Source organism: Sorex fumeus, unplaced genomic scaffold (genome assembly GCF_029834395.1).
Source record: "Sorex fumeus unplaced genomic scaffold, SorFum_2.1 ptg000058l, whole genome shotgun sequence".
Lineage (NCBI taxonomy): Eukaryota > Metazoa > Chordata > Mammalia > Eulipotyphla > Soricidae > Sorex > Sorex fumeus.
The window spans coordinates 18,311,938-18,335,202 of record NW_026606115.1 but is presented as its reverse complement, the minus strand read 5'-3'; the positions used below and the strand labels follow the sequence as shown (position 1 = coordinate 18,335,202).

Here is a 23,265-nt window from a genome sequence, read left to right as displayed (position 1 = left end):
GCAGGCTGTGGGGATGGGTGGGGTGGTGGGAAATGTGCACTGGTGAAGGGATGGGCATTGAAATGTATGGCTGAAATTCAATCATAAACATTTGTATATCTCAGACAGTGATTCAACATAAATTTTTTCAATTTGGTTGTTTTCAGGCCCCACTCAGTGGTGCTCAGTGCTTACCTCAGGTTTATACTTAGAGATTACTACTAGTGGAGCAAATAGAGTTATCTGGCCCAAATTTTTTTAAATCAGGAAAGCAGGAGCACTTTCCCAAAGTACAAAAATTCCTTTGTCACCAGGATCATTTCTTTTTTTTTTTTTAAATTTTTATTTATTTATTTTTATTAGTGAAACACCATGAGGTACAGTTGTAGATTTACAAATTTTTGTGATTGGGTTTCGGTTATACAATGATCAAATACCCATCCCTCCACCAGTGCCCATTTTCCACCACCATGATAATATCCCTCCCACCCCCATCCCCCCATCCCCCCCTGCCTCTGTGGCAGGGCATTCCCTTTGGTTCTCTCTCTCCTTTTGGGTGTTGTGGTCTGCAAAAGAGGCATTGAGTGGCAAACATGTTCAGTCCATAGTCTACTTTCAACATGCATCTCCCCTCCTGGGAGGATACCAGGATCATTTCTTATGTAATGTCTGATCTTCCTATGACCTAACAGATTAGTTTATATTGAGCTACACATCTGGAGCGATAGCACAGCGGGTAGGGCGTCTGCCTTGCACGCAGCCAACATGGCTGACCCGAGTTCGATTCCTCCGCCCCTCTCGGAGAGCCCGGCAAGCTACCGAGAGTATTCGATATGCCAGACACAGTAACAACAAAGTCTCCAATGGAGACGTTACTGGGCCCGCTCGAGCAAATCGACGATCAACGGGAGGGCCTTTACCTTTACCTTTACCTTTACACATCTGTAATATATGTGTGTATGTGTATGTATATGTGTACTCATTGGTTTGGATAAGACTGGGGGGAACATGCAGTGCTGGGGATCAAAACCCAGACTCCCAGAAGTGAAGGCTGATCTGTGGCCACTATGCTGGGCCGGGAGCCTGGGAAGCTGACTACAGGGCTGGCCTCCAAGGGCAGTCTCCCCTACCCTCGCCCCTGAGGCTCACAGGGGGTGTTTATTTTTGTTAAAACTTGCCCAAGGGAGCTTCCAAATATAATATGGCGGTGACACAGCAGCAAGCGCTGGAGGGGGCAGCTCTCAGCTCTCAGTGCTCTGAACAGCGAATGGGGCACAGAATTTCTGCGTGAATGAACGTGGGTACCTTGGATTTTCTGGCTCAGGGAGAGTCCCATTAAATGAAAAGGAAACTGACTGAGTATGGCAATGCTGAAGGTGGAGGAGGTGTGACAACTCTGGCACTGTGGGCAGCGGTAGAGTTTTAAGGGGTCTGAACAGGGCTCTTCAGGTCTGACTCGGCACCACTGTCGAGTGCGGGGGTTGAAGTCCCAGAGTTGAGGAGATGCTCTGGGTACCCACCATGGTGCCCCTATGATTCACTGTCAGCGGGGCAGCCCCATCCCCATTTCTTCCCCTGACCAGCCCACACCACCCACAGCATATTATGGAGGAAATTCTCCCTCAGTGCCAACTGTCTGGAGACTGAAAATGGGGGTGTCAGGTTCTGCTGGATTGGTGGCTGCAACCTGCCCAGAGTGCCCAAGCCAGCATACTGTAGCAGCCCTGGACCAGGTCCTGGTTCCTACTGAGTCCACTGTTGCTGTCAGTACTGGGGTCCAGGGAGTATGGCACTCCTGGCAGGTCAACCGGGACCCACAGGGTGAAGGAATTAGCAACCTGATGGTGCCCTTATACTTCCTCATACCCCAAAATAGCCTCTGTGCCTCTGTCTGGACTCCCAGCGACTAAGGACCAAGTTTCCCGAGGAATTATTAGCCCTCCAAAAATTAGCGTGGGAGCTACGCGCTCAAACCAAGTCTGGCTCAGCCATATAAGCTCAATTACCAGCCATACTTCAGAATCCCATAAATAAATCTCGAAAGATCAGAAACTGAAATTAATCTCAGACCCATGCATGGCCATACAAATAGGGTACATTGGGAATGGGAATGGGGGACATGGGGGGAGTTTGCCGGCGATCACCCAAGTAGAACTCTTGGAAGCCACTTGCCTTCCCAATCCAAAGTTGCGCCAGAACCTCAACCATATTCCACTGTTGAGGACAAACCTCATCGAGATATTAATCTGCTGAAAATTTGGGTATGTGGGTTTTGTGATTGAAATCTCCTGGCTTTCTTAGATTCAGGATGGGCTATCCCTCCACACCTCCCTATATCCCTGAAAGCATCGGCAGTGCCCTCGTGAACCAACTCTAGCAACACCATGAAAGGTCTTCCGTCCTTGCTTCAGAGACAAATCTTGAAAGAGATCAGAAGCCGTAATTAATTTTGGACCCAGACAAAGCTATACAAATGGAGTACATCAAAGGGGGGCGTTTTTCCAGTGCCCACCCAAGCTGAGCCCCCAGAAGCCACTTGTTCCCACAATTCAAAATCACCACCATGCTCCCAGCCACACTCCACCATCTCAGGATGGACTGTACCAGGATGCGGGTTTTGTGACTGAAATCTCCAGATTCTCTCCCACCTTCCTGTACCTCTGGAAGCCCTGGCAGTCACAGTCACAACCTAGAGCTGTCACCCAGTTGCAAACCATAATGCACAGAGAGAGAGAGAGAGAGAGAGAGAGAGAGAGAGAGAGAGAGAGAGAGAGAACAAGAAGAAAGGTGCCTGCCAGATAGGTGGGTGGGGGTAGATTGGTGGGAAACTGGGGACATTGGTAGTGAGAAATGTATACTGGTGCAAGGGAGTATGGGTTTTGAAACATTGTATGATTGGAACCCAATCATGAATAGCTTTGTGATGGTCTGTCTCTAGGCAATTCTATTAAAAAATAAATACCAGGGCTCTTGCACGTAAAGCCTATGCTTAGTGCATTGAACTGACTCAGCTCACTAAATTTTAATTTGTGTCAGGAAGATTAAGCTCTAAAGCCAGTAGAGTAGATTCTTTTTGTTTGTTTGTTTTAATTTTGGGGCCACACCCAGCGGTGCTTGTGACTTACTCCTGGCTCTGCCTCAGGGATCTTTCCTGGCAGGCTGTGAGGAACCAAATGGGGAGCCAGGAATCTAAACCAGGTGGGCTGCATGCAAGGCAAACAACCATACCTGCTGTACTATTGCTCTGATCCCAGAATCTTTTTTCGTTTTGATTATTGGGCCAGATCTGCCTGTCTTACTCCTTGGTCTGTGTTCAGGACTCAGTACTGGTGTGGCTCAGAAGATAATATACAGTACTGTGGTTAGAACTTGGGTTGTCCATGTACATGATAAGCACCCTGCCCACTGTACTATCTCTCCAGCCCTCATAAGAATCCTTTTGAGGAGCTGACACAATAGCATAGTGGGTAGGGCGTTTGCCTTGCGTGGCTGATCTGGGTTCTGTTCCCAGCATCCCATATGGTCCCCTGAGCACTGCCAGGAGTGCATGAGCCAGGAGTAACCACTGAGCATCGCCGGGTGTGACCCAAAAAGCAAAAATAAATAAATAAAGCAAACATTTTCTTGGGAAAAAAAGAATCCTTTTGAAATTGTCATAAGTCCTCTGGGACCTTGTAGGCTATTAATTGACCTCTTCATAAAATGTAAGCTATGTTACTAATGTTACTAATGTCACTAATCAGCACGCTGATGCTGGTTTGTATCACTGATGGCTCACATTTGAATTCAGTTTAATTAACACATCATCATGTTAATATAACATTGACTTTCATCATACAGACACACACATAGACATCTATTCCTCTATTAAAGAATAAGACATGCGTGTAAAACTTTCTACCTTGTATAAAACTTTCTAATTTGTTCATACTTGGTGTCCAGGTCTTACCATGGGAGAAGGACAGATGTGTGCTTGGTTTTCTTGTTTATTGTGTTTGGACCACATCCAGCAATGCTGGGATCTTACTCCTGGCTCTGCACTCAGGGATCACTCCTGACGGTGCTCAGGGGATTATAAGGGGTGTCAGAGATTGAACACAGGACCATCAGCATACAAGGCAAATGCCCTACCCACTGTATCATTCCAGCCTAAGGCTAAGTATTTCTATTCTGGTAGAGTACAACAGTGTTCTTCAACCACCAGTTCATGGACCAGTGCTAGTCCGCAGACAGAAAAAGGTTGAAAAACACCAATATACTACTTTACTTATTAGTGCTAGTTTGTGGACCAGTATGCAGGAGTCGAAAAGTTGAAGACCATTGGAGTAGTGTTCCCACTGAGCACAATGTCAAAGGCACGGGTGTAGCCATTTCATAGTGTAGTGTGTTCATTTTCCTCTTCCTTCAGGGGACTATGATAGCAGGAAGGTTGTTCTGCACATGAATTTACAAAAACTACTCTATTTCATGATCTGTATGTCAGAGTTGACATGGCAGATACAATGGCAGGTTTCCCCATATAGGTTAGGGGCTGGAGTGATAATACAGCAGGTATGGCATTTGCCTTACACACGGCTGACCCGGATTCGATTTAGAGCATCCCATATGGTCTCCTGAGAACCACCAGGAGTAATTCCTGAGAGCAAAGCCAGGAGTAACCCCTGTGCTTTGCTGGTGTCGACCCCCCCCCCCCAAAATAAAGATTCCCTGTATAGGTTAGATTTATTTATTTACTTGGTTTTGGTGCCACACCTGGTAATACTTAGAGGACCATATTCTGTGCCAGAATTTGAACCAGTGTCACAACTGCAGCTGTTTGCAAGGCAAGAGCTTTCGCTGCTGTTTGCAGTAAAAAATTTAGTGAGATTCTTTCTTTTTAATTTATTGTTTTGTTTTTTTGGGCCACATATAGCAGTGTGCAGGGCTTACTCCTGGCTCTGTTCTCAGCAGCTACTCTTTGCAGAGCTGGGCGGGGAGGGGTGGGGAGCAGATGTGGTCCAGGGATCAAATCAGGGGTTGTGGTTAAAGCATCTCAGGCAAAACAAGAGCCTTATTTCCTATACCTTCTCTCTCGCCCAGTAGAACTATAGAACCCTTTTTGTTATTTTGTTTTTGTTGCTGTTTTTTTTTGGGGGGGGGTGTTGTAATGTTTGGGATTGAACTCAGATCTTCCCTGCACACAGCATATACTCTTCCACAAAGCCACATCTCTAGCCCTTCAAAAGACATTTTAAGTTAACCCAGTTTAAATCATTGAGTATTGAGTAACACTTGGAAAGTCTGGGAATTTATGTATTAGGAAGATAAAAGCTTCAGAACTGGGGATGTAGTTTAGCCATAGAGCTCTCATCTTGCATGTGTGAGGTCTTAAATTTGATTCTCAGTACCGCAATAAAAAAGAAATATGATAAAAAGGTAATGAAAGTGTTTTCTTTTCCGAAACATGTCCTGAGTTGGAAAAGCGATACTTGGCAGCCTAGAATTTGTGCTAGACTAGAGTCCACAGCTACGTTCATTTCTATGAATTTCCTTTGTAGTTCAGTGCCGTATACATAGCAGGTGTACTACATGTAAATGCTTTTGACTGAGTGAGTGGATTATCTCTGAAATTAACTTGTTTTTTTTTCTTTCTTCCCCTCTCATTAGAGCCGAGCTCCAATATCAGCCAAGCTTGTTGCAAATATGCTTTCTGTAGCAGGTGCAGACCATATTATCACTATGGACCTTCATGCCTCCCAAATTCAGGTATCGGTGGGAGCTCAATATTGCGGGTGTAGAAGGTGAGAGAAGACTGATATTGCTGAAGACTACAGAGAAGCCAAAAAGTGCCCAAGTAACAGCTCAGATAAATCTCACCCTGACAATATTTTAAATCTATTAGTCTAAGCATAGTTCATGATCTGTCATTTGGGAGGGTTGGCTAGGGAGGGAGCCTCAGAAGACTGTTGTAGGTATTTTGTTATGCATATTCCATTGAGTAAATACAATATTGAATAGTTAACTAGTATTATGCTTGCCGCTTTGTGACTATGTGTAGATATTTAACTTGTTAGACATACACTGCTGCTTTAAAGTTTATTTTTTAGGGTGAAGTTTATTTTTTAGGGGAGGGCACACCCAGCTCTGTGCTTCATGTTGAGACCATGTCAGTGCTGGGGATTGAACCCAGTTCTCCAGCATGCAAACCACTGAGCTCCTTTTCAGCCCATTGAGCTACCTTTCTGACCCTGCTTTGTTCTTCAGAAGTTCAGTAAGCTCTCAAATTCATAGTGTAATGCTTAGATCGTGTCAGGTAATAAATGTGTCTTGTTACTCTCATTCTCCTTGGGTCTTAAATTTAGAAGCATTGGGTATTGGAGGTTCTCAAATAAGACTGTTTATTTCCAATCATTTCATTTAAGCACCAGTGAGGAAAAAAATCTTGTCCACTACTGAGAAAACAAAAAAAATAGTTTTGGGGCTAGTAAATTAGTATGAAGAGTAAGGTGCTTGCCTTGCATGCAGCTGACCTAGGTTCAATCCTTAGCACCCCATATGGTCCCCTAGGCACTGCCAGGAGTGATCCCTGAATGCAGAGCCAGGATTAATCCCTGAGAACTACCATGAGTGGCCTCAAAAACAAAGTTAGAAAGAAGAAAATGGAATATTTGGTTTGTTTTGGGGAGGGTAGGCCATGCCAGGCAGTGCTCAGGGGCTTCGTAGCAGTGCTTAGGGAAGTTATCGTGGAACTTGCTTTTGTTTACTACATCAGAAAGTACTGCTTAAAGTTTTTAAGCATTTTCCAGAATTATCAACAGTATTAGGCCAGGACTTTGTTTCTTAGCATAAACCAGAGTATACAGAGAGGGCAGCTATCTTTTAATTCATTTAATTTTTTTGTAAAAATAATTTTGCAATTTTATTAAAACACCATGATTTGGGCCGGAGCCATAGTACAGTGGGTAGGGCATTTTCCTTGCACACAGCCAACCTGGGTTCAATCCCCGGCATCCCATGTGGTCCCCCAACCACTGCCAGGAGTAATTCCTGAGTGCAGAGCCAGGAGCAACCCCTGAGCATCACTGAATGTGACCCAAAAAGCGCAAAAAAAAAAAAAACCCAAACAAAAAAAAAAACCAATAAATACCCTACCATGATTTGCAAAGTTATTTATAATAAAACTTTCAGGTAGACAATGTTCCAACACCAATCCTGCAGTCAGTGTGACCTTTTTTTCACCAGTGCCTCCAGTTTTCTTTCTACCCCCACCCCCAGCCTTCTTCTTCACAGGCATATAATAAATTTATTTCATATTGCTTGCTCCAACAAAACTTAAAGGAATGGCAAATGAAATTATTAGCAGATATATCAGTAGATGCTGGAGCAAAAGTACAGTGGGTAGGGCATTTGCCTTGCACATGGCTGACCCGAGTTCAATACCCAGCATCCCTTATGGTCCTCTGAGCACCACCCAGGAGTAATTCCTAAGTGCAGAGCCAGGAGTAACTCCTGAGTATTGCCAGGCTTGGCCCAAAAACCTTTTAAAAAATATTAAATTTCTTTTTAAAAAAAAGGTAAAAAGATAGCAATGAAAGTTCATCTGTGATGATCTATTGCTATATGGTTTTAACCTTTGTAAAAATTCAAATGATTTAATACAAATATAATGCCTATTCATTTACATAAATAAGTTTTCAGCTCTGGAATCTAAAATACATTGCATTATATTTTGTATTTGGGTATCATTGTGGTAATAATCTTGTCTCTTCCCTGCCATTAAAAAAAACTAGATTTTTAAATTCTGTGCTAATGTGATTTGGAGTTTACATGAATTACGTAAAGCCTACAAGTGTAAAATTCAGTAAGAATGAAGAGAATTCAGAAAATTTTAAGGAAGTGCTGGTGTGATAGTACAGCAGGAAGGCCTTGCACGTGGCCAACACAGGTACATTGCTGGCATCCTATGTGGTCTCCTGAGCCCTACCAGGAGTGATCCCTGAGCGCAGAGCCAGCACGCTCTGAGAATTACTGGGCGTGGCCCAAAGAAACAAGAACAAAACAAAGATTTTAAAGGGCTAGGCCTATTAAAGTGAAAAGTGTTTTGTCCTAAGAAAGGAAATGTTGGTTTTATATTAGAAAATACTGTATTACAGATACTGTTTAAGTGTCTGCTAATGCAGACACATAAGAAATTGCAAAAAAAAACTTTTATGGATATAAAAACCTTATGGATATAAGATTTACAGTATTCAATACAAATGTGATATTACTGCTTTATGAAAATGTATAAAATCCATTAGCAATCTAGAAGTAAACATACCTTAATTTACTAGAGGGCAACCATTAAGTACAATGAGTGAGTACCATACTCAAGAAACATTCAAATAATTATCATTTGAGACTTATAGTATCTAACACAGTTACTCAGCAATGGTTTATTATAATTATATTGCATTAAGTTAGTATATCATTAGCATCTCAAACTAATTCACTGATTAATTTTTGCACCTAACACACCAGCTTAATGTTGAGTGACATAGGGCAGGAAGTATGACCTCATGGTTGTAAGTATGAGCACATGGCTGGGTAGTTCTTATCTTGGCTGAACTTGGCCCTGCTTCAGAACCTAGCACTAACTCAGTCAACTTTCAGCTAGGGACCAGTTCTACAGTTGTGGCTGTGATTTCTCTCATGCAGTCAGAACAGAGGAGGCCATTGTACAATCTACCACACTGAGCACTCATTCTGGTTGATTTGAATGTTGCAGTATTGTAGTCTTTTTTTTGTTTTGGGGCCATGCTTTGCAGTGCTCAGGGATTACTCCTGACTCTGTACTCAGGGACCCTATATGGTGCCAGGGATCAAACCAGGTTGACCAAACACAAGGCAAGCTCCTTAACCCTTGTATAATATCTCCAGCCCCCCAGTATGAATGGTAGTCTTTGGACAAGTTACCATATTCTCTTTGTGTCCATCTTCTATAAACAGAAGAGGACCACGAACTAAAACTAACCCAGAGTCTTTCTACAGGGCTTTTTTGATATCCCAGTGGACAATCTCTATGCAGAGCCAGCTGTCCTCAAGTGGATACGAGAGAACATCTCTGAGTGGAGAAACTGTACCATTGTTTCACCAGATGCTGGTGGAGCTAAGAGGTATGGTTGAAATTAATATATTCCTAATATACTAGGAGAAAATCTCAAATACTTAGGTCAGAAAGTGATATTTGGGGACTGGGAGAGAGTATAGCTGTTAGCACAACTCACCTAGGCTCAGTTCCCAGCACCATATGGTTCCCAGACCATTGGTACAGCCCTAGAGCCCTTGAGCATTTCAGGAAAGATTCCCTGAATACTGCCAGGGTGACCCCAGCATTACATGGCCCAAGCAGCATCATATCCTCAGGCCCCTGTATCGAACTGCCAACTGAATGACTGAGTGCCCCAGGTCTCTTGAGCAGTACTATTTAACTACCAGCACCCCCTCTTCCCCCTTAAGGTGATATTTTTCTAAGTGACACTTCAGGGTAGATATATCAGTAGCGGGATATGGGTCGGGTAGAGTTTTACCCCCTCCTTTTTAACTGGCCCAAATCACTTGTCTGCAAAACAGGACATCAAGAAAGGGACCTTAAATAGTTAATGATAGTGTGGGCTTGAATATATCCCATTGGTGATTTGGCACTGAAGAGCCAGGAACATTGCTACAAAACTGACAGGAAGGATTGGAAAATGGGTTTTCTAAAAAATAGTATCTGCTATAGAATGCATATTAATGCATAGTAGTAAGATTTTACACAGCTTTTTTTCTTGTTTTCTTTTTGATGGGGGTGAGCAGCATACCAGCAATGCTCAGGGCTTATTTCTGGCTCTGTGCTGAAGGCCACTCCTGATAGGGCTTTGGGGACCGAATGTGGTGCTGGGGATTGAGCAGGAGTAGACTGCATGCAAGGCAAGCACCTTACCCCCTGTACACACTTCTTACAATGCTCCTGGTTAGACCATTTTGGTCATGGTATTGAAACATGAAGCAGGAAAAATAAAGTACAGGTTTTTATTTATAGCCAAGATCTTAACGTTTTAAATAAACTGAATGTCAGGGATTGTTATTTGCTGTGCTTTGCAACTCACATAGCACCAACTAAGCTCCTGATTTCCTTCATGGATCACTCGTTAGTAATGCATTCAGAAGTGTGACACATGTTTTTCTTGTTGTGGAAATAGAAAGAAGAGCTACAAACACAGATGGTTTGGAAAAGCTAATTCAGGTCTTTCTAAAAGCCATTCATATCTTCAGTGACTGTTTCTCAACAACCTCTTTATGTCAGTAACTTCAGCAGAACTGATAAGCCGAGAATTTGAGTTGTTATCCAGCCAGATATATGGCTTTGTGAGTCTCATGTAATCACTGGTTACCATCTATAATACCAGAGACAGACCCTTAAAATCTTCTCCCTAATGGTCTGGTTGTCATACTTGTCTCAACTTGTTCGGCATTATTTCCACATGATGCCATGGGGCTGAGGAACGAGTCATGTTTGAAATATTCGGGCAGCATTTTCTTTCCCAAGTTGAGTGTTGAAATTGCCTTCAGGAGATGACGTTACTGCCGCGTGATTTTGTTTTGTTTATAATTTTGAGTAGTGATGGAGTCTTTTCAAAGTAAGTGGCTCTCGCTTCCATCTTGGCAGGCTTTGGAGAAGGGTGATTGTAACTTGCACATAATTCCCCTCTCAGGGCACAGAGTGTGACTTGTCTAGTTCCTTTTCTGCTTTGTCACACACTGAGTTCATTGGCCCTTGAGTTTGGTTGGTGATGCTTAAACTAATTGATCATGTCTTTAGCTCAAATTTGTAATCATTCTAATCAAATTGGTTCAAGCTGTGTGCGCACACAGTTGGAATGGCAAGCATGGGGGGTGGTTCATTTATTTAGCTCAGGGTCCACCCAGTGGCAGACTGCAGATCCGTCTTGTATGTTCTCAATTACATGGCTATAGATTCTCTCCTATCCACCTCGAACTATGATAGTGGTCATAGTCACAAGGGAAATTGAACATAATGCTCTGGTTAGATTAGTGCTGCATTAAAAAGAGAACTATGGGGCCACAGAGGTAGTACAGGGGTTAAGACACTGACTTGCAGCCACCTGTCACATGCAAATGGTTCTTGGCATTGCATATGGCCCCTGGAGCCATTTGACTCCTGTCATTGCATATGGCCCCTTGACCCACCACCAGGAGTGATCCCTGAACATAAAGTCAGGAGGAAGCACTAAACATTGCAGGAGATGGCCTAAAAACTAAAAAACAAAAACAAATATCCAATAGACTGCTTGGGGGAGAGAGCTAGTACAGGGCTTATAGAATTTGCCTTTTGTGCGACAGATTATAGGAGTGATCCCTGAGTATAAAGCCAAGAATAAGCCCTGAGCATTGCCAGGAATGGTCCAACCCTCTCGCTTCCCTCCCCCCCCCAAAAAAAACTATGACCCAGATGTGGCTATTGCTAACTATGACAACCTGAATTTGATCACCAGTACCACAGAAAACAAAAACCCAATACTACAAGCCCAGGCCACTGTGTGTATGTTGAGACTGGCTATGTAGACCATGGAATTACATGCATGACACTGGGCAGCACATGGCATTTACATAGCCTGAATTTGTTTCGGTAGATTATATGTACCTTGTTCCCAGACATACTTATTTTCGGGCCCACCGTTTAGCCAGACTTGTATTTCCATAAAAAGAAGATGCAAAATATGGCTTTGACTTTCAGACTTGACTTTGTGGTGCTCAATTTGCCTTGCTCACAGGTGTCACTTTCTTTCTAACTCTTGTAAAAGGAAATTTCTAAGCTGGGTGTCCAGGTACAGTTGCTGTTGTCATTGGTTCACTGAGGGGAGTGCGAGGAACTGTGGGCTGCTCCTGCCAGGTTCCAGTTTTCTTCCCACCACGCCTGCAGGGAAAACTGGGGCAGTCTGCACCCCTAGAATTAACCAAATCTCTCTCACTGTCCCACACTCAGTCCATTAGATGAACATGTCTTGGCATGATACGCTTCCTTGGAATGGCAGAGATATTTGATGCATACTGTAGCCCTGAATGAACTATATGAACTAAGTTTGATTAATACATCCATAAATCACTCGCAGAATATGGAAGCATTAGTCTATAAACAGTCACTTTGTAGGGGTGGGGGAGGGAGGAGGACTGGAGAAATAGGATAGGGGTAAAGTTGGCTTGACTTGCTTGTTTGTGTCCAACCTCATAACTAATCCTCCAACACCGTACATATGGTCCTCCAAACTTCACCAGAACTTTGGTGAAAGGAAATTTAACCTAAAATACCCGGCAAACTCCTGAGCACAGAGCCAGGAATAGCTCCTGAGCACTACCACCATGTGTGGGTTCCCTCCCCCCTCAAAAAATACCCACAATACATCTACACAGTGGAGTACTATGTAGCTGTTAGAAAAGATGAAGTCATGAAATTTACATACAAGTGGTACTGCATGGAAAGTATCATGCTAAGCGAAATAAGTCAGAAAGAGAGGGACAGACATAGAAAGATTGCATTCATTTGGGGAACATAAAGTAACAAAATAGGAGACTAACACCCAAGAATAGCCGAGATAAGTACCAGGAGGTTACTCCATGGCTTGGAGGCCAGCCGCACACACTACGGGAAAAGGCAGCTCAGATAGAGAAGGGAGCACCAAAGAAAGGGTGTTGGGAGGATCCTCCCAGGATGGGAGATGCATGCTGAAAGTAGACTATAGACCGAACATGATTGCCACTCAATGCCTCATTTGCAAACCACAGCACCCCAAAGGAGAGAGAGAACAAAAGGGAATGCCCTGCCACAGAGGCAGGGTAGGATGGGGGAATGGGGGTGGAAGGGATATTGGGATCATTGGTGGTGGATAATGGGCACTGGTGAAGGGATGGGTACTTGATCATTGTATAACTGAAACCCAAGCGCAAAAGTTTGGAAGTCTACAATTGTACTTCATGTTGTTTCACTAATAAAAATTAAATAAATAAAACGAAAAAAAATTCATTTGTCTTTGTTAAAAAAAATACCCACAAAATTGCTTTATTCCAACCCTGGGAAATGTTCCATTGCGCAGAATATTCTCCCCCAGCAAACACACCCATTCTTTCTTCTGTTTCTTGACACATACATGTAGGAGTTAACTGCAAAAACTGTTTTGTAGAGTGACCTCCATCGCTGACCGGTTGAATGTGGATTTTGCTTTGATTCACAAAGAACGGAAGAAGGCAAATGAAGTGGACCGCATGGTGCTGGTAGGCGATGTGAAGGACCGGGTCGCCATCCTGGTGGATGACATGGCTGACACTTGTGGCACAATCTGTCATGCAGCCGACAAGTGAGTGCTGAGTGGTGGGCACGGTAACTGGAAGTGAAAAGGTCACAGCTGCAGGTTCTTTTTGGCGGCTGGCCAGGGAGTGGGCACAGCCAGCAGTGCTTGGCAGGGATGGGGAAGGGCCATGTAGTACCAGAGATTGAACCTGTGATTCCCACATGGAAGTGTGCATGCCAGCCCTTTGAACTATCCTTGGCTTCAAGCCTGCTGATCTGGGCAATCTCATAAGGAGATGAGAACTAAACTGGGGAGTTTTGCATCACTTTAGGATTAAGTTACAGTGTCAATTGATGAATGTTGTATATAAATTTTGATTCCCGGGTCTGGAGTAGGGTGGTTGAGAGGAGTGGGGAGTTAATGTGTTTTTATTTATTGTTTTTGTGTGTTTGTGGTGCCAAGACATCAAACTCAGGGCCTCCTCATGCATGCAAAGCTTGTGCTTCACCACTGAGCTACATCTCTAGCCCTGAATCAGTCTATTTCTCCTCAGATTTCTTTGTGAGTTTTTTTGACTACTGTGTATTTGTAATAAAATATATGTAACATAAAATTTGCTCTTTTTAAAGGGTAAAATACAATGGTATTGGTTGCATTCTCATTGTTGTACAACTGTCATTACTGTATTCCAAAGCAATATTTTTCGTTTGCTTTTTGTGCTGCTGAGAATCAAACCAGGGATTGCCACATGCAAGGCGAGAGCCTTAACCTTTCAATATTTTTCCAACATTTTGTCTTTAAATATTCTACTTTGCTAGAAATCAACTCAGTATGTCATGCCTGAAAGTGTGTAACTCTATTCTGATTTATAATATCCTGGCCCTCTAAATACTCCAGTTCAGACTGTTTGTTTGTTTTGTTTGGGGGCCACACCTAGCAGTGCTCAGAGATTACTTCTGACTGTCTCTGTGCTCAGGATCGATCACTCTTGGCAATATTCAGGGACTATATGTGATGCTGGGAATGGAAATCAGGTCAGCTGCATGCAAGTCAACTGCCTTAACCCCTGGACTATTGCTCAAGGCTAGGGAGTTTTGTCTGGCTTCTTGACTGTATTCCCACATCACTTAGAACAGTCCCTGACACATGAGTTTCCTCTCGAAATTTCTCAGCTGTGTGAATGAACACCTTGTAGGCATGAGGGCTCCCCTCCTCGGAACTGCTGCCAAATTGGCATCCAAGGACCCCCCCCCCTTCAAAGTCATATATCCAGCATTTTGCTAACCCTGCTTCCTGCTGAATTTATAGTGGCCAGGTTTGCAAGAACTGGAGAGCCTAGCTCATTCTTGGGGCATTTCCTGTAGAATTGGAGGAACATGATGGAGAGCCTGGAATTAGAAAGCTGGTACAGCTGGATAAAATGCCCACAGGCGGGGGCCAGGAGATAGTATGGCACTTAGGCCATATGCCTAGCCAGCACTGCAGGAGTGGTCCAGAGAGTTCCCTAGCACTGTGGAGCACAAGTAGCAATGCATCCCTGCCTTTTCATGGAACCGCTAAACTGTCTTATCAAGAATTGCTGGTGGGCCCCTTAGACCTCTTGAGATGCACTTGAGAGCTGGTCCCCATCCTTCATATACACACATCAAAATTAAATCATATCAAATCCCTAATGTTTCTATTCCCCAATAGTAGATAAAGTGTGACTAAATCTTTTGCAGTACTAAGTCTCCTTTCTCTCACATCTAAAATAAGAGTTTTTATGCGCTTCCTTCCTAGTGGCAGGAGGGAATCATTCTGACATGAATAAGATCATCCTCTGAGCTCACTCCTCGCCAACGCCAGAACCTTACCTACTTCATAATAGAGTTGTTTCAAGCATACAATGTTCCAACACCTATCTTGCTACCAATGTCCCTTTCCTTCACCAATGTTCCCAGATCCCCCACCCCACCCCACAGCCTGCTCCATTGGAAGGTATTCATCAAATTTATTTCATATTATTTGCTCTAGTAAAAATTAAAGGAATGGCAAATAGAATTATCAGAAAATAAGTCAGCAAAAGTTAGTTTGTGATTATTGATTGCTATATGTTTTTAAGCTTTCTTAGTCTAGTAGAGGACAACCACACATCATTAGTGAGTGCCATAATCAACTCGAGCAGTTTCTCCTGTGAATTTATGTAGCTCTTGAAAAACTAGTTCCAACGCTATGAATTCCCTAAGGTGTTGCTTGTCCACAAAGCTCTGGGTAGAGTATTGGTGAGGTATTCATTTCGTTGAATTTTTGTAATTTATCCTTCTGTACTCATCTGGCTCATGGAGTCTCATTTGATAATTCTGTTAACATCTTATGAGTTTTCCTTTAAGTTCCTTTTTTGATCTTGCTGCTTTCAATATTCTGTTTCTGTGTTTCGATTTTGTCATTTTGAGTGTAATATCTTTTAGAGTTTTCCTGATTGGCTCTCGGCACCTATAATCCTCAACCCTAGTAAATTCTTATCAATGATTATTGTTTATTCATCACATTGCCTTCCTGTTCTTCAGGGATTCCGATGATTCAAATATTGTTCCTCTTGAACTCATCCCATACTTCTCTGGTATGTTGTGCATTACTTTCTATTTTCCATCTTCTGCTATTTCCTATCAGTTCCCTCCTCATCTTGGAGCTCCTTGATCTTCTGCTCAGCTGCTGTTATTTTGCTATTCAGAGCTTCTCTTGAGTTTTTAATATCACCTACCATGTTCTTCATTTCTGTCACTTTTGATAGTTTTCTCACTTCAACTCTCATACTTTGTTGTGCTTTGCTGACTACCTGTGCTATGATTGCTTTGAGTTCATTGGTCATCCTCATCACATTATCACTAAAGACATTGTCAGAGGATTGACTGAGATAGTTTGTGTTGTTTATGTCTTTGGTGTAGCTGTTTTTGCTCATTGAATTTGGTGGGCTTCTGTGTTATTTTCCCCCATTGGTTTTCTAGTGTTATTGCTGTGCTGGGTGCGAGTCTTTGTAGATAACCTCCCTGGAAGATGCTGAGGGATTAGATTGAAGGTTGCTCTCTTTCTTTGTCCGTCCTCACAGAATGACTGGAAGCATAACTGTGAGTAGTGTGTAATTTGTCACAAACATCTTCATGTGGCCACATAAGCAGTTCACTTCAGGAGTCATGGTGTGGGCCCTTAATATGGTGCACTTCAGGTGTGGAGGCTGTTGCGGCCCACCCGATAGGTTGGGACTCTGGCTCCCTTTTCTAGAATAGGCCCAGTGATGCACTCACCTGGCACGACAGAGCAGCAAACAGGAGGTCAGGCAGAAGTTGTGGTGTGGGATGTTAATATGGCGCACATTAGGAATGGAGGCAGCTGGGACCCACTTGGTAGGGAGAGATTCTGCCTCCCTTTTCGGAATAGACTCAGTGATGTCATCCAGACTAGCTTCACCTGGGATGGTGGAGCAGCAAGGTGAAGGTGCTAGCCCCATGATTTTTATTGAAAACAAAGGTAGAAATCTATAAGTCCTGAAATAATATTCTCAAGTTAATATTTCACCTAAACTAGTAACACTGATTTTTACCTCTTTGTTTTATTTTGGATGTGTTTGGGTCCATACATGGTAGTACTCAAAGACTATTTCTAGCTCTTTGCTATGCCTGAGGTACCATATGTGATGCTGGGGATCAGGCCAAGATCAGCCACATGCAAGGCAAATGCTTATCTTGCCGGGACCTTATGTGGTGCTGGGAGTAGAACCTTGGCCAGTTGAATGCAAGGCAATCTCCTTAAATCCTGTACTGTCTCTCTTAGTTAAAAAAAATTAAAAATTTTTAATTAAAAAGAAACAAGTAAAAGAAATCTGTAAGGCCTGAAATAATATTTTAAAGTTAATGTTTTATCTAAGTAACACTGGTTTTACCTCTTTATTTTGTTTTGGGCCACACCTGACAGTATTCAAGGTCTAATCCAATCCTGGCTCTGCTCATGATAGATCCCTATCTGTGTTCGAGGGACCAAATGTGGTGCCGGAAATCAGCCACATGCAAGGCAAGCATCTATCTTACCTTCTGCACTATCTCTTTGATCGCATCCAGCTGTCTCTTTTAGCACAAGCAATTTCTCTCATTCATCTTTTTCCATCTCTTGCTTTCACTGTACTCACTTGCCTTCCCTCTGTTTTCTCTGCTTCCAGTCACCCATCTCTAATAACCTTTTCTGTTCATCTTTCACACTGCCTTCCTGCTTTCTAATCTTAGCTAAAGCTAGCTCCTGTCACTCCTTTTAAAATTTCGTGGCTTTCCACTGTTTACAATGGGTAGTATTGTGTTTCCTATGTTTTCTGTTCCAGTTGAATTGACTGAGAAGGTTTGTGCCACACCCAGTGGTGCTTGGGCTATTCTTGGCTCTGCTCCAGAGTGACCTCTGGCCATGCATATGCAGTACTAGGGATCAAACTGTAGTTGGCTGCATTGCTGAGAAGTGCCTTAGCCCCTGATCTGTCTGGTCCTGAGTTAACTTTTTTTTCATTTCTGAAGTGTCATTCACCGCTATCAAATTTCCCTTCTACCTATCACTCTTCATCTGTCACTGTCACTGTCCTTCCATTGTTCATCGATTTGCTCGAGCGGGCCCAGTAACATCCCCATTGTGACACTTGTTACTGTGTTTGGCATATTGAATACATCACGGGTAGCTTGCCAGGCTTTGCCGTGCAGGTGAGATTCTCTCGGTAGTTTGCCGGGCTCTCCGAGAGGGGCGGAGGAATCGAACCTGGGTCGGCCGTGTCAGCCGAGTGCAAGGCAAATACCCTACCCGCTGTGCTATCGCTCCAGCCCTGCTCTTCATCGCTTAAAAAAAGCATTCAGTTAATTATGCAGTCTTTGCACAAGGCCTAGCATATAATATGTGCTAAAAGAATCTTTTTGTGCCCACTGAATCCTAGTTTAGTTCCTGGAGTTTCCAAATATTTTTGCTTCATCAGTGATAATGACGCTTAAAAGCTAAATAGCTGGGCTCTGAAATGTCAGTGGCTTGAGATGATCAAATTTCTGTTTCATGGTGTGCTTCAGTACCAGTATTATTCTTTCAGTCTAGTTGTGTTGTATTTTAAAACGGTGGCTTCCAAGATTACCTTGGAAGACACTTCTGTTAGTCAGACAAAAAGGGACTAGCAGAACAAGGATGACCAATGGAAGAGTTCAGCCCAACCCCAGTAGATGGTGTCCATTATCTCTGCCAACATTGTGGGAGTCAGAATAAAGTCAGCTTATTCTGCAAGGGAGCCTCACCTTATTCTGCAAGGGAGCCTGGGAAATGCAGCCTGGCTCTGTGCCCAGACAGACAAGGGGATGGGTTTAAATGAGTTTAAAAGCCTGTGCCAGAGTCCTTTTACACAAGTCCTTCAGGTAAGTGTTCAGTCCAGTTTTCTTTCGTTGCTGTGGACTGACTGAATTGTTTCTCTCACTCAGAAGGTAGAGCCACAATTCCCAGTATGGTGGTTATTTGGAGAGAGGGCCTTTGGGAAGTAATTATGGGTATGTGACGTCACGAGGATGGGCCCCCATGCTGGAATAAGTGCCTTTATAAGAACTACCCGGGCCACAGAGATAATGTGGGGCTTAAGCCATGTGCTCAGTTCAATCTGCAGCATCACCTAGGTGATGTTAACAGCCCTAGAGAGCCGTAAGCACCATGAAGGTGTCCCAGGTGATCCTTGGCAGCACTGTGTCCGCTGGACCTCGAATTAGTCTGCCAACCAGGGTGGCTGAGAATCTCTGGAAGGACTCCCAGGCTCTCTGAGCAATGTTTGGAAAAATAAACACCGCCCCTGACCCCTCTCCCGCTGCTTCCACCCCGCACCTATGCAAGAGTTCAGCCCAACCTCAGGAGATGGTGTCTCTAGGGGACAGTATGGAAAGCTGACTGCTGCACTGCTTCCATTTATGTGTGTACATACAGGGGTCATGTTAGCACACCGCCTGATGGTAGCTGCCAGCAGACCAAGGGAAGACACCCCAATGAAATAGACCTTAACTGCTGCTTGATGTCACACTTCTCGGCATCTAGCCCCGTGAAAAATAAATTCTGACTTTTTGCTTTGTGCTTTTTTTTTTCATTTTTCCTTATCCTTTGTCTGTCTCTCTCTTTCTTTCTTTCTTTCTTTCTTTCTTTTTTTGCTTATTTTGGAGACACACATGGCAGCACTCAGGAACTACTCTTACTTAGTTCAGTGCTCAGTCACTTGGCGCTGCTTCAGGGAGCAATGAGGTCCCAGGGCCTTACACATCCCGGGAAAGGCTCTTTTACAACTAAGCTACACCCATCTTCCAAAAATCTAGATTTTTTTTTGTTTATTTTTGGTTTGGGGACCACACCAGACGATGCTCAGGGCTTTTTCCGATTCTGCTCTGGAATCACTCTTGTCTGTGTTTGTGGGACCATATGGAATGCCGGGAATCAACCAGGGCCACATGCAAGGTAAGCACCTTAAGCCCTGTATAGCCCCTAAATCCAAAATTTTTAAACCAGCCAGTCTGGCTTTTTTTTGTGACGGCAGCCTATACTGATAGCTCTTCTTCCTAGCAGCAATCTTTAAGTAAGAAGAAGCTAACTTGAGTCTGCTTTTTGTTGTAGACTTCTCTCAGCTGGAGCCACCAGAGTTTATGCTATCTTGACTCATGGAATCTTTTCGGGTCCAGCCATTTCTCGCATCAACAATGCTTGTTTCGAAGCTGTAGTAGTCACCAACACCATACCTCAAGAGGATAAGATGAAACATTGCTCCAAAATACAGGTGAGGATGAGACTCTTGCCAAATAAGAGTCTCAGGAGGTGGTGATGACAGATGTTGAGTTAGGTGACTGGATTTTCTAAAGTGCTTCCATTGCATTTAAAGGTTTAGTCTCAGTCAGATCTGTGATCCAAAAGTGAAAGAAGGAAAAAAAAATTAAATACAAATGTCCAAACCTTAAAATCTCTTGAGAGTGGACCCCAGGATTCGTCCCGTTCATTCGCAGTGTGAATGTCACTGCTAACCCCACCGTTGCCTGAAATTGAACCTAGCCTGCATGCAAAGCATGTGCTTCAGCTCATTAAGCTCTCACTTAGACCCAGGACACTAACAGTTGAGTGTTGTTGCATGAAAAGAATGTGGCCTTTTGCTTCACTGAAGATGTACGGTAACCTGGGGCCAGAGTGAGTATAGCAAGTAGAGTATTTCCCTTGCATACAGCTTGGGTTCAATCCCCATCACCCCATATGGTTTTCCTGGCCCACTCAGAGTAATTCTTGAGTGAAGAGTAAGGAGTAACCCCTGAGCACCACTGGTGTGCCCCCCCCCAAAAATGTACAGTCACTTTTGAGGACCTGGAGAGAGTTAGCGGGCTGAGTGTCTGTCTGCTTGGCATGTAGGAGGCCCAAATTCAACCCCAATACATATGGTCCCCTGAGCATAGAGCAGAGAGTAGCAAAAAAAATAGGGAAAAAATACAGCAATCCATTTGCTTTCTGGGTTTAATATGTCAAATTGGAGGGTAGTCCTTCAAGATTTTTTTATTAAATTTTGGGCCACATGCAGTGGTGCTCAGAGCTTACTGTTGGTTTTGCAATCAGAGATCATTCCTGGCCATCAGGCTCAGGGGACCATATCAGGTGCCAAGAATCGAGCCTGGGTTGACCACGTGCAAGGCAAGCAAGCACTCTACTTACTGTACTATCACTGGGCCTCCTTCAGGATTTTTTATTGGCTTAGATTTTTTTTAATTCTTAAAAAATACTTGAATGTCAGTCTACTCTCATGGTTTTTTATTCAGTAGTATTTTGATTTTTTCTCAAGTGGTTTATAGTTAAAATGTTGGGAAGAGGGTTCAGGGGAATAGTATAGTATAGGGAGTAAGACAGATGCCTTACTTGGCATGCTGCCAGCCCAGTTTGTTCCCTAGCACGGTGGTGGCAAGCACAATAAGCAGTGATCCCTGAGCACAGAGCTAGGAATAAGCTCTGAGCACTGTGGACCCCAAGCCCCCCCTGCAGAAAAAGTTGGGGTTCTTTTTTGCTTTGGTGGCCACACCCACCAGTGCTCAGGGTTTACTCCTGACTCTGCAATCAGAAATCACTCCTAGTGGTTCTTAGGGGACCAGATGGGATGCTGGGGATCCAACCTGGATCAGCCGCATGCAAGGCAACTGCCTTACCTGCTGTACTATCTCTCCTGCCCCAGGAAATAAATTTTTATTTAAGTGAAAATGTTAGGATAACTAGGAGTGTGTTGACTTGAGGGGAAACAGCACGGAAATTTAGATGGAGGCCCTTGGTTGGACAGCCCCTCCATGCGTGGTGCTCCATGATGCTAACCTGCTGTTTTCTGTGACTTTCCAGGTGATCGATATCTCCATGATCCTGGCAGAAGCCATCAGGAGAACTCACAATGGGGAGTCAGTTTCCTACCTGTTCAGCCATGTCCCTTTATAATAGGAGAACTACCGGGGCTATAAAAAAATCCAGCAAGCCAGCCCCATCCCCACACCACTCCCCCTCCCTATCTGTCACCCTTCTTCCCCTTGGTACTCGAAGATTGAGCAGAAGAACCAGCTTGCTCTAGTTTAGTTCACCCACTTTAGTGTCGCTCTTAACTGTAGGCAGAGGCAGATTGAGATGAATAACTCAGATTTCCCGCTGTATCGTTTCCTTTCTTCTTGCTGCTTGAGTTCAATAGGTCTTGCAGTTTTTACTCCTGTTCAGCTTTTGCTAGATTTAGCAGCTGCAGGGTGTTGTGGAGGGCTGCTGGGGATTGGAAAAGCTTATCTGATCTTTCACAAATATTTGCATGACAATATTTCTGGGCTTCCATGATTCAGATCTGCTAATAAGAAAACCAACCCCAGCATTGCTCCAAACACCACCCTCCCCGCTCCGCACTTCAGTCCTAAGTCTCTTAGGTTTTTAAAGTCTATGTCAAATAATTGCTTAAGACCTGATTGCCAAATCCTTGTATGCAGTGGTTCTCTACCTAGCTTGAGCAGTGCTCAGCTGGCACCCAAGGGGAGCCAGTGCACAGCACAACAAAGGCTTGAGAGGGAAAAAAGCCTAATTAATCACAATCAGGTGATTCAATGACAAGGATTCTTCTTTATACTTATCCTTACCTTTGGCCTCACTGAACTAGCTACATCTTCCTGGCCAAATGTCCTCAGAAACCCAGCTGATCATGTTATCACAGTCTTCCAAAACAACTGAATTCCTCTAGGTATTCTATACCACTTCCGTGAGATTACTGTAGCGTACTCTTCCATAGCCTGCTACCCCTGGGGTATAGGTTATAGGTGGTGGCGTAGTGCCTTTTAATTTAACTATTTAATTTTTGTCTTCCTTGGACCTATTTGGCCTTTCATAAACTGTAAAAAAAAGATTTGACTCTTTAGAAGAAATCAATAAAAACAAATGGTGATCTGTCTGTGTGTGATCATAGGCCTGTTGTGATAACTCTTGGTGCCTCTGCCAAAACTTTGGTCTAGGTATTTCACTGTCTCATGTCCTGTTTCCATACTACTTGCTCCATCCACCCAGATAAGACATTAAGTAAGATTTAATCAGCTGTAAGTATGGGGTGGGTGCGTAGGGTGCCAAAGAGACAGTAAAATACTTAAGATGCTTTTAGGGGGATTGGGCCACACTTGGCAGTGCTCAGGGTTTATTGCTGGCTCTGTGCTCAGGGGTCGCCCCTGGGGGGTGGGGCTTGAAGAATCCTATGTGTGCTGGAGATCAAATGCGCAGCATGTGCAAGAAAAGCATCCTACCCTCTGTACTGTCACTCTAGCCCCTAATGTGCTTCTCTTACATTGACCACCTTTGATTCCCAGCACCCCCAAATTGAGAGCCAGGGAAAATCCCTGGGCACCATGGATGTGCGCCAATACTCAAAAGGGGGCAGAAAGCCAAGTATTTGATGCCAGATTATACTGAGAATTAGAAGTATGGTAATCAT

At 43.7% G+C, this 23,265-nt stretch overlaps 1 protein-coding gene across 1 annotated transcript in view; it reads left to right on the top strand.

Annotated features, from left to right (window-relative positions):
* PRPS1 (phosphoribosyl pyrophosphate synthetase 1) overlaps positions 1-22,734 on the top strand; it is a 42,356-nt gene extending 19,622 nt beyond the window's left edge. Inside the window, exons 3-7 of the mRNA XM_056125667.1 lie at positions 5,626-5,724; positions 8,989-9,113; positions 13,179-13,352; positions 19,917-20,076; positions 21,660-22,734. Coding sequence (XP_055981642.1) covers positions 5,626-5,724; positions 8,989-9,113; positions 13,179-13,352; positions 19,917-20,076; positions 21,660-21,752 — 651 coding nt within the window. The 3' untranslated portion in view covers positions 21,753-22,734. The remainder of the gene's footprint in view (positions 1-5,625; positions 5,725-8,988; positions 9,114-13,178; positions 13,353-19,916; positions 20,077-21,659) is intronic.
* Positions 22,735-23,265: the final 531 nt, after the last annotated feature.